Source organism: Bombus pyrosoma, linkage group LG12 (assembly GCF_014825855.1).
Source record: "Bombus pyrosoma isolate SC7728 linkage group LG12, ASM1482585v1, whole genome shotgun sequence".
NCBI classification, from domain to species: domain Eukaryota; kingdom Metazoa; phylum Arthropoda; class Insecta; order Hymenoptera; family Apidae; genus Bombus; species Bombus pyrosoma.
The window spans coordinates 259,572-271,191 of NC_057781.1; the positions used below are offsets into that span (position 1 = coordinate 259,572).

The window sequence follows — 11,620 nt, forward strand, 5'->3', positions numbered from 1 at the left end:
TTTGCAAAGATTTTCTTTTGTACAAAAAGACAATATACAAAGATACCAATTAATTCTCATTAGTGAAAACTTTCAAACTTTATTACAAATGTTTTGCTAATGCGATAAAAAAAAATCACGAAAACCTATACTATACCAAAATTTTCTGAACAAAAATCTCGAGAATAATATTCGAGTACCTCTTTTATCAGACACATTCTAATTTGGCAAAGAAACTTATCAATTCAAATTTAACACTTGCTCACGCAATTAATTTCTCTAAGGATAATAAAGAAAATTGTTTATTATTTATTTACGACCTCAATTTTGAATTGAAAAGTTGACGACAAAGAGAATACATTGTACGTAAGTAGATCCAAACGATTAAACAGACATTAAATGTGGAATTAAACGCAAAAACAATGAACGCAACATATTTAAAACTCGAGTCTATGCTTCGAATTGTACATAAATGAAAGTAATCATTCTATATATACAACGTGAACTTAATTATGTACCCTTGTTTCTTATGCACAGATAAGAAGAAACTACAGTAATCTAATTAAATAGCTGATATAGTCCTTTAGATCAGTGATGCATGAAGCAACTGAATAAAAAAATTGATACATTTATTATGATATTGACAAGATTAAAAGTTCTTGAAACATAAATTGATTGAAACATATACAGTATACAGTACATTATGTAAACTATCGCATAGTAGAAAAGAACAATTCTTTTTCAACGTGCATTTGCATGGATTACTACCTACAAGTATGTGACGCATTCATAATTTTCTGTCGCTTAGACAATAGTTCTCAATCTATATGTTACGATATTTAAATGATTGTTACGCGGACTATTTAGAAACAATAATATAATAAATAAAAACATAACTTACAGCATCAATAACAGTTACCTCATATTTGCGCATAAACAAAATTAACAATAATTAGAACGTACCGATGAAAAGATAAAATCTTATTCTTCGTAAACGAAAGATTGAGAACCATCAACGCCATAGTTATATAGTAGCTTGAAACTGTCGCGAATCATCTACCGCGACCGCTTCATATACAATTTGCAATCTTACAATAACGGTCATTATTGTTTTAATGTGAAGATATTTCATTTTATTTCCTACAACAATAAAATGAATTTTCAACAACAGTATAAATAGTGAAAAATTCCATAGACAACAATAAATACATTTATATAGTTACAAAATTGTTCCTTTAATTCGATAAAAAATACAGAAATTTAAATTTCTATTCATATCCCTATACGAATTCTATATTATAAAAGAATCTCTCTTGTCGATATAAAATTGTGCACATAAGCACGTATATGTGCAATAAACCAGTACATTTGTTGGAAAACGGAACAGAAGTCGCCAACGCGTCCTAGTCAGTGAATTATTAATTGAACGAAGTATCAAAGAGTAACATCTAGTTGAGAATCGCTGTAACGTCTTCTGCTGCACGTCAATGCCCGAACTGTCAAGATCGTTCTACCACCATCTACTATAACTCGCAATAAGCTTGTTTAACGTGGAAGATATTGCTTTTTCATAAGATAAATTCGTGTTTAGCATCTTGTGACGCATCACAGGCATTGGTGCCGCGCGATTAGTCAGCGCCAGTCACTGACTAGCGCGGTACATACTTTCGGAGTTGACGGACTGACGTCGTAGTCGAGTGCAAATGACTACATGTCAAAGTCAGTGAGCGGCGTACTTTAAGTGCACTTTCTACCGGTGGAGCTGGATTTCCTCCGATTGAATAAAAATGTTGGCTCTCATCAATCGAATTTTGGATTGGTTTAAATCCCTCTTTTGGAAAGAGGAGATGGAACTCACTCTTGTTGGCTTGCAGTACAGTGGAAAAACCACCTTCGTAAATGTTATAGCGGTACGAAAATTTGCTTTCATTGCTACAATTTAACGATTGGTATTCCTATTCGCGTTTTTATTAAATAAAACGTACCATGCTCATTTGAAAATCACTAAATCGTCATATTTTACCATGATAAAAGAACAAAACGTGCACCGTTTTGGTTAGATTCTATATTTCATTCGGGATAACTTTGTGACTGATGTAAACCTTGCACCCGCCCTAATATAAAGATTTAAAATTACATATTTTTGCAATCATTTTCTGGGAAACGAACTCGATTGTTGTCGTTTTCTTTTGTTCCTTAATTTTAGATAGAATAGTGACCAATTCGTGAACAGTTTAATAAAATTATACATTAATTTTTTCATAACATTAACATATTTATTATTTTGAAACATTTTCTGTATTTTATCACCGTATTATTTTATATTCTGTAATGAAACAAATATACACCTATTTCTCATAGAATATAATCTTTTTCAGTCAGGACAATTCAGCGAAGATATGATCCCAACTGTTGGTTTTAATATGCGTAAAATAACAAAAGGCAATGTAACTATAAAGGTATGGGATATTGGAGGTCAACCAAGGTTTAGATCAATGTGGGAAAGATATTGCAGAGGAGTGAATGCAATAGTATATATGGTAGATGCAGCTGATTCTGAAAAAATAGAAGCAAGTCGCAATGAATTACACAATCTATTAGACAAACCTCAGCTATCTGGTATACCAGTGCTGGTTCTTGGTAACAAAAGGGACTTACCTCTTTCTTTGGATGAAAATGGGCTTATAGAAAGAATGTATGTTTGTTATTTAAAAAATTATAGTCGTAGTAGTGAGTAAATAATAAATGTATGTCATATAAATACTTTCTTTTTCAGGAATTTATCAGCAATTCAAGATCGTGAGATCTGTTGCTATAGCATTTCATGCAAAGAGAAAGACAATATTGATATAACATTGCAGTGGCTTATAGCACATTCTAAAAGTGGTGTTCGTTAATATGTGTAACTAATTTTATGTACTTACTCATCTTTATCGAAAAGCCCAAAATATTGATAGAATGGGGATCAAATGTGCAAGGGAGTGTTGAGTAATGATTTTATTCTGAATTGAGTGATCAATTATTGTAGACACTTTTTTTAAACCTAAGCTTTAGCTGTTATCTATTCAGTCATATAAAAATCATAGAAAGTTTAATGAAGAAAAAAAACAAAGAAATTATGCTTAAACCAAATATGCTCATGCAAATGATAACAAGACACATACATCCTGCAAGCACCTTAGAAATAAGTAACAATTTTTTATATTGTGTTTTCAGATAATCAATTTAAGTAACAGTGCTGTTATTCTAACTTAAATCCTTCAAGAAAAAATAGCATTTAATGGTTAATGTAGAAATGATGATAGCTAGTACGAATACAAGCGCAAAATAATATCAATTATCATATAGTACACATTTTTGAAACTATTTAATTAAGATTAATAGATCACAACATAGAGATTATGAACAATTGATTGCTATATGTACACGAATATGATGCTAAGTAAACTTGTATAATTAATGGAGAATTATTAACAATATTATATCAATTTATTACGATCCTTAAAGTATGACAGTTGTGTTATGTATATACACACACATACACGTATACATACATATATATACATACATATAAAAAGGAATAAAACAATGTAATCCATTTTTTAAATGGAAGCTTGCCTTTGATAAAATTTTTATTATCATTGGAAAATAAAAACAATAAAATGTTGTATGTTTTTAAAACAATAATATAGAATTTTAAGCTATGTTATCTTTCCGGTGCAGAAACGTTATTGGTTGATATGCATGACGTCATAGCACTATCGATTGTGTATTGTCAAGAGTCGATTCATCTTTAGCGAGTTTATTTACTGCCCTACATAGTTTGTGTAAGTGTAATTATAATGATTGTATGTACAAGATTATCCACTTAACTTTCGAGTTTCGAGTTTCGACCCACGCTCGTCAGAACATATGAGAATGGCAACAGCGTAACATATACGCTTATGATACAGTTAAATGTAGCACACCATCTATGAGCGGTTGCTAGAAATATAATTAAGCGAAAACAGAGCGATTTGGGTGTCTCCGAAGGACTTTAAATTTGACATCACAATAAGAAGAAAACGATTTTCGCCCGATGATTTCATGCCTCTATGCGCTTCCAAACAAGCAAGCGCAACCAACTTCGTTCCTATATGTAACTTAACTTTTTTTTTTATTAATAACTGATATCTTGGACTATGCTTACCTGAAATCCAATTACAACGTAATTTTTTTTTTTATTTAAAATTATATTCAACTATCAAAGTTATTAGCAAATTACAATGAAATGGTTCACAATCTTACAAACATCAAGGCCTTTTTTCTATTTCATCCAGTAATTTTCATTTTTAACGTATTAAACATTTCCTTCTACATCATACTTCAAAATTTGTTAACAACCACTTTCTAGAAATTGACTGCTATTACCTTATTTTGATCGCTCTGTTATGAATATATCGAACGTAAGAATAAGGAACAAGGAGAGCAACTGAGATACAAGACATCTCGCAGACTAAATGCCTAAATATGAATCCTGTGAAATGTTTTGTTATATCTCAATTGCTTTCTTATTCTTACATTCGACGCATTCAAACAATCGTGTTCCGAATTTCACAATTTCTGAAGAACCAATTTTTTCAGTGACTCTAAGAGCATCTGAAGAAGAGCTTTCCATTAAAGCTGAAGATGATCCGCACCCGAGAAGACATCAAGAAAGCATGTATCAAAAGTCGAAAGGAAGGACGAGGAGCACTTAGGATTTCCTCAACGGCGAAAATTTATTTATTTTCTTTATTTTTTGTTAATAAATTACTATATTCTGACATTTTGTACTATTTCTAACCCTGCTTTATATGTGTCATCGTTCAAAAATATAGTAAACAATTAATTGTCATTCTTATACTTGCCTATCTCAGGTAGAATAATAGTTATGAACTTTTTCGTAGAACCATACAATTAAATAGGTTCTTGTAAGGTAGAATTCAATATGTTCATATCTATACTAATGTGTAACCAAACAGGGCAAATCCCTAACTTTAAGTTTAAATACATAGATTCTTATATATGCTAAGGTTCAACCAAACAGGGCAGATCCCTACTTTTATAGGTTCTTGTACATGCTAATTTCAATTTAAACTCAACACTTGGCCGCATGGTGTTAGCAAGCTGTACTATGAAACAACTAAAACTACGGACGTGAGCACTCTCATTTCCTCTCTGATAGTATATATAATTAACTATAACCTGAGAACATTTTATAAGTAAGAACAACAATACATCAAATAATAAATATTTATTTAAAAATTAACATGCGAACAACAACTGATGATGATCCATATGCTCATGTAGCAAAAGGACCATTGAAACTTAAAAATGATCAAAGTGTGATTAAAAAGTATGTATCTGACAAATCTTATTTTTAGGTTAAGTTTAGTTACATTGACAGTTACTAAATATGTAGATCAAAATTTACGTATAATCGTTACGTATAAATTGTTAATAATGCAATTATTTTTTTTTAATAGAAAAAAGAATAAAGAAGGTAAAAAGAAGAAATTAGTAGAAGTGACAAAAATTATGGAAGAAGACCAATCTAAAGTAATAGAAATTAAACGAACGAAAGCTGAAATAGCATTTCAAAAGATGCAAGAAAAGATGGTAAGCAATTATTTAATTGATAGTCTCATATTATCAGATAAGGTAATATAATATAACTCTACAATATTACTTGCAGCAAACTGAACGAATAAAACAAAAGGCTTCAATGACACACAAACAACGGGTAGAAGAATTTAACAGACATTTAGATAGTTTAACAGAACACTTTGATATACCAAAAGTCAGCTGGACAAAATAAATTCTTTCTATGCTTTATGTTATACTATATTTATACAAAAATTTAAGCATAAATAATGTAATACTTAATTACATTAGATTATTCTTAGATAAAATTTTTCATAAGATTATTCTTTATTGTAAATTTTTTTATAAAAGTACATTAATTACTAAATTCAGATCGTCATAAAAAATTGTAACTGTAAAATGGATGGATCCTTCTCGCTAAAGCTTATTGCTATTCTATTAATTAATAAAAGATGTAATTTTTAAGTATAAGGCACATTTTTTTTAATGCACTTCATATTGTGACATATATATAATGAGTATTATATATTACAATGTATAGTAAATATCTCTTTGAATTTAAGATATACAATAAATAAGTGCATTATGTATATGTATATTTGTCTCTAATTATTCATATCTAATAAACGATATGTACACATATGGACGGAACTGATTAATAAAAGGGGTTAATATACTATGTTTCAACCAACGGTATATGAATCATACCTATTGTTAAAAAGAAGAATGAATATAAAAACGAAGTTTTTATACTTCCACTACCATAATGAAATATTTTTATATAATTTTCCGTTACGACCCAAGGATTACTCCCGTCATCGAAATACATTGGACATTGATCACGTTCTCTTTCATATTCCTAAATTTAATCATAAAATATATTTAGAATTATATATAATGCATTAAATAAACTTATAGAGGCACTTTGTATTACCTGCAATTCTAACGCAACTGCGGCACCTTCAGTATAATTACTGCTTGTAACATCTTGTTTAAGATCACAGAATGGTCCAATAGCTTGAGACATGAGAACTTTATTTAAATCTGCTCTTTGATATACCCAGCAACGATATTTACTAAAAGGATCTAACTCGTCGTAGGTTATTAAATACGATTTTAAATTTTCTTTCCAAAATCCAATACATTGCATTTTGTAATCCGGGAGGCCTATATTTAAAAAGAACATGTAAAATATGTTATTTTTCTACTATATTATATATATATATTACTATTCTACTATAGCAATTTACGCTTACTGTAGATATCCACAGGTCTTCCTAAATGATCTACTGATAAACAATAGGTTTCATCAATGGCAATTTCCTTTTGATCAGTATCACATACAGAAAAATCTGAAATGTTTTGTTTGCAATAAATATTTGGACGCGGAGACTTTGTAACACCCCCTAAAATTCTAGTTTCAAATAAAACATCTCCTTTTTGAGCAAACATGTACTTCCCGGCCACTGGACAGCGTACTGGTACGGGATTCTTAGCTAAAGGCACAATAAATATTAATAGAAGAATCTAGCTAGCATTAGATATATAGAAAAAGTATTTTATATTGACCTAAGAATAAATCATATTTCCAAGCTTCCTTGTTAGGGAACTGAACCCAAGAACAAACTGTATGGAAATCATCTTTAATAACTGCAATACCACGTCGATATCTGATAATATTATGATGTCGACGTACAAAGTCAAAGCATACATAATCTTTTTGACTAAAAATGAAAATTAATTAAATATTGAAGCACAACATTTATCAATTACATCAAACACCCATACCATCCATCAACAGTTAATCTAGCCATCATCACCCTGGTATCCCTCGATTCGCGACAAACATAAATCGTACGTCTATAACGACCTTCATCAGGATACCAAGTTTCAATTATATGCGTTTCGTTAATGAAAATATCTGCATCAATATTGGCAGTGTTTATCCATTGTCCGCTCATATCTTCTGGTAGTCTGCATCCTGGCTCTACCACTTCCGCCTTAACGGGTGTTACCCTTAATCGTTCTGGACTTTTTTCAACTGTCTTCAACGTATTACATTCTGCAGTAATAGATACACCAATATAAAGATCATCATCGCGATTCTTTAGGAAACATCGGTATTTTTCGTCTTTTCTAGATTCTTTCGTATTTGCAACCGCGAAAAAATGATTTTTATCAACAAACCAATCTCCCAAACAACTATATTCTACCACTGAAATAGAAAATGGAATATTATTTGAATTTTACAAGAACGAACTTAGCAAAATAGTATTAACTCCTAATTTAACAAAATACATTACCTCCTTCAAAAGTGTTCTTCATACCAGCACATTGTTTGTATGTTATGTTGAATTTTTGATTAGTTATCAAAAATTGTGTTCCGGCAGTTTGACATGATCTAATTTGAGCATCTGGATGATTGCATTCTCCTGTAAATCTGAATCGATTCTGTAATAATAAAAAAATGGATAAATTTTGTGTATACTATTGTACAAATGTACTACTAAATGTATACCTGATAGGCAAACTGCCACACTCCTTCAAGAGAAGATCTACAGTTTACTGGGACATAATTCTCTGAAAATAGTGTTACTAACTGTTGATCAGGACGTAACCCTTTGCATACATTTTCTACATTTGGCTCAACACCGCTGGGTAGATTCACACAATATGCTAAATCATAAGCGTGCAATATTAATGTATTTTATATACAGATTTTTTTATTAATTCCTTTAAATTTATCATATATACTTTACCTTCAACTTTTTCTAATACATTTACAGTTCTAACAATTAATTTAACACAGTGATAACAGGTTTCATGTTGAAACACAAATGTATAATTAACATGATACTCTTCTATCATATCAACGCATCTGCCACGATCAGTCATTGTTTCAGCATTTATTTCTGTTAAAGTGTTCCTCCCATTTTCCCAAGAAAACCAAGATCCTCTAATAACTAATGGAATTTGACAAGAACTTGATTGTTGAATGGAATACACAACTAAAGAAACACAAACATGAAAAAAATATGAAATTGTCATTTATATTGAATTGTTTATATGTTGTTAAATATATTAAAAATTATATCATTTGTAATATAATGTCACAAAAATATTGAATATTCAATAGAGTAATTAATTATATATTTTTTTAGTATATTTATTTTTTAACTTAAAAATGTTTTTATATAAAGCTTCTAACTTTTAAATACAGAATTAAAAGTGGAATTTTGTATACACATAAGTGATTATACACATGTAATTTACAAATCGCTAAAATTTACCTTGGCATATAAAATATAAACCAAATAAAAGTATATGTAATCGTTTAATCATCTTGTCATTAAATTTTGTTTAATAAATTTTATAAGTAAAAAAATGTATGTTTTGTATACATATAACTGATATGTAATTAATCACAAAAAAATTTACGCTCAGTGCCCAACCCACTTGTGAATCATACATATGCTGCCCTCTGAAAATGAATGTACTATTTAAACTTGAATTAACCCATATAAATTAATGTGTTACTTATTTGTTAAAATTAAATATATATTAGTTTTTGAAACAAATATTCAATATCTTTGTTATTGAATTGTAGACGCAATAAAAATGAGTAAAAGTTAATGTAAGAAATACAATATTTTCTGCAACTAAAATTTAAAGTAGGAATATTTAGGGTTAAGATATTTAATTCATTTCTTAAAAGTTTCAAATATTAAAGTTTTGAACAAATATTTTTGTTTTTACATATTATATACATTTTGTTAGAAATCAAATCTTAATAAATCGTTTCGTATAAGAAAAGTATTATATAAGTACAAAAAAATTTGTTTTATGTAATATTCGTAATTTAAATAAAAATGTAATGCGAGCATTAGCAAGTACATGACACTCAATACTTAATATAAATCGTTGAATTAGTGATATTCTTCCAGAAAGTAATATTTTTTGTATAGGGAAATTTATCTAAACAGTGTATTATATGTCTAAACAATTGTATAGAGAAATCTTTTATATATTTACTAAATATTGTTTGATTAAAATTAATTTCTAATGTCTTCTAACTATTTGTGAATAAATCTTATAAATTTAAGCGATTCTATTGTGAATTAATTTCATATTTTATTACTTTTAATTTTATTGTTGCTTTTTGTGAAAACATAAACTTTATAAATCAACATTATATACATCATCAAGAACAATGACAAATGCAGAAGTTGTTAAAAATATGCCAGACTGGGAACCATTGCGACTGACACATATTAAACCATCATTTAATACTCAAGAATCAACTTTGGCAGCACGACAAGATTTATGGCACAAATTCATTTTATTTGGCATAGGACAATATAAAGCAACAGAAGTGTTGAGAACTGTTATTGTTGCTTGTGAACCTGAAATTATATTACCCATTATGTATAAAGAGGAAAGTCCCAACAAAAGTACATTCCTGACAAAATGTAGCTGCAGCGTTATTGAAAATCTTGTAAAGCAAGGTTTATGCATAACATTGTCAAACGGGCAAGACTTACGCATTGATATTATATTGGGATATACAGATTCTCAAAGTTTACAATTGAATCCTAATAGAATTATAGCACAGGCACTTTATTATAGGTATGAACCTACAAAAAAGGTATTGAACCTTGATGATTTTGAAAATGAAAAGTCATTAAACTCTATATATTGTCCCATATCTTTACCTAAAATATTACACTTTGTTTTAAGATGTACTAAAATGGGTATTTTAAGCAATAATCGTGATTCACGGTTACCTGTTAGAGAACTGACTTTAAGATATAATCAAATTACAGGCATTGTCTTTTTTGAAAAATTTTTTAACTATCATTTAACCAAATTAGACTTACGTCATAATCAAATCACAGATGTGGAATACTTACGCTATTTTAGTGAGTTTAAAATAAGTGAACTTTGGTTGGATGGGAATCCACTGTGTGCAAAATACAGCAAGTGTCAAGATTATGTGCAAGCAGTAAAAAATGTTTTTCCTCATTTACAAAAATTGGATGGAATTGTAATAGGTATGGAACAAAAGTTTGTTCCTAATATTCAAAGTAACTTTCTAAGAGATGGTACAAATACTTGTTTGATCAAACAATTTGTGAAGCATTTTTTCACATTATATGATCAAGATGATAGACAAGTGATGAATGGTTTATATGACAGAGATGCACTTTATTCTATGACTCTGGGACCTGTTTCAAATTACATTCATAAACAGCTAACTAAGATGTTTGTTACAAACAGAAATTTACTAAAATTTGTTGATTATGCAAAGTGCCAAGAATTTTTATTACGTGGACCAGAAAAAATCATTTCTGCGCTCAGAAATCAACCACCTACGATACATCACTTTAAAACATTTTATATAGATTTATTGTATGAAGGAGAGATTCACATTGCAATTTCTGTGCAAGGAATGTTCTCATTTCGGGACATTCACCAATGTCCTCCAATGTTTTTCAATAGAACTTTTATGATTATGAAAAAAGAAGATAATGAATATTGCATTACTAATGATCAGTGTTATCTTGACGGAACACCTGCTAATGGCACTTTGTCAGGAAACAGTGAAATAAGGTTTGAATCAAAAGGTGCTCCAAAATTTATTCCAACAGTGTTTAGTGTTTCTGAAAAAGAACAATTACTTACATTTTTACATGAATTGACTACAATGAATATGAAATTTTGTCACCAATATCTTGAAGATGCCAACTGGGATATTAGAACTGCTATTGTGACATTTATGAATATGTATACAGTCAACAATGTGCCACCTGAAGCTTTTATATAATATATATTTTACTGTATAATATTTATATAATATAGATGTCATTATTTGTTACATGCCTGTAATATAACAAGAAAATTGTATAATTGTACTATAAATTTGTACCTATGTAAAATATTAAATTAGTTTTATTTTATATAAGTGCAGAAAAAATTCATTTTCAACTTCATATAATAATTTCATTAATATTATTTT

The 11,620-nt window shown here is 29.2% G+C and overlaps 4 protein-coding genes across 8 annotated transcripts; 3 read left to right on the plus strand and 1 right to left on the minus strand.

The window, feature by feature from the left end:
- Nucleotides 1-1,375: 1,375 nt before the first annotated feature.
- Nucleotides 1,376-5,356, plus strand: LOC122573541 (ADP-ribosylation factor-like protein 8B-A). 5 transcript variants are annotated; one of them, XR_006318765.1, is made up of 4 exons: nucleotides 1,376-1,889; nucleotides 2,358-2,674; nucleotides 2,756-4,936; nucleotides 5,016-5,356. XR_006318765.1 is itself a non-coding variant. In XM_043740036.1 (3 exons), the coding sequence occupies exons 1-3, from the start codon at nucleotides 1,767-1,769 to the stop codon at nucleotides 2,874-2,876; spliced, it is 561 nt and encodes a 186-aa protein (XP_043595971.1). In that variant the 5' UTR covers nucleotides 1,376-1,766; the 3' UTR covers nucleotides 2,877-5,356. The 5 variants fall into 5 exon arrangements, 1 of the variants encoding a protein (XP_043595971.1); XR_006318766.1 differs by having other exon boundaries at nucleotides 2,756-4,186; nucleotides 4,603-5,356; XR_006318767.1 differs by having other exon boundaries at nucleotides 2,756-4,117; nucleotides 4,603-5,356.
- On the plus strand, nucleotides 5,128-5,835 carry LOC122573543 (protein FAM32A). The gene is made up of 3 exons (XM_043740039.1): nucleotides 5,128-5,356; nucleotides 5,487-5,619; nucleotides 5,696-5,835. Exons 1-3 carry the CDS (start codon nucleotides 5,271-5,273, stop codon nucleotides 5,816-5,818), a joined length of 342 nt encoding a protein of 113 aa, XP_043595974.1. The 5' UTR covers nucleotides 5,128-5,270; the 3' UTR covers nucleotides 5,819-5,835.
- A 344-nt stretch (nucleotides 5,836-6,179) lies between these two features.
- On the minus strand, nucleotides 6,180-9,075 carry LOC122573533. The gene is made up of 9 exons (XM_043740018.1): nucleotides 8,895-9,075; nucleotides 8,364-8,612; nucleotides 8,123-8,280; nucleotides 7,908-8,055; nucleotides 7,393-7,819; nucleotides 7,174-7,328; nucleotides 6,861-7,100; nucleotides 6,539-6,771; nucleotides 6,180-6,463 (listed from the first exon to the last, which is right to left on the minus strand). Exons 1-9 carry the CDS (start codon nucleotides 8,944-8,946, stop codon nucleotides 6,281-6,283), a joined length of 1,845 nt encoding a protein of 614 aa, XP_043595953.1. The 5' UTR covers nucleotides 8,947-9,075; the 3' UTR covers nucleotides 6,180-6,280.
- Nucleotides 9,076-9,101: 26 nt separating this feature from the next.
- LOC122573534 (nuclear RNA export factor 2-like) lies at nucleotides 9,102-11,597 on the plus strand. The gene is made up of 2 exons (XM_043740019.1): nucleotides 9,102-9,238; nucleotides 9,811-11,597. The coding sequence occupies exon 2, from the start codon at nucleotides 9,815-9,817 to the stop codon at nucleotides 11,426-11,428; it is 1,614 nt and encodes a 537-aa protein (XP_043595954.1). The 5' UTR covers nucleotides 9,102-9,238; nucleotides 9,811-9,814; the 3' UTR covers nucleotides 11,429-11,597.
- Nucleotides 11,598-11,620: the final 23 nt, after the last annotated feature.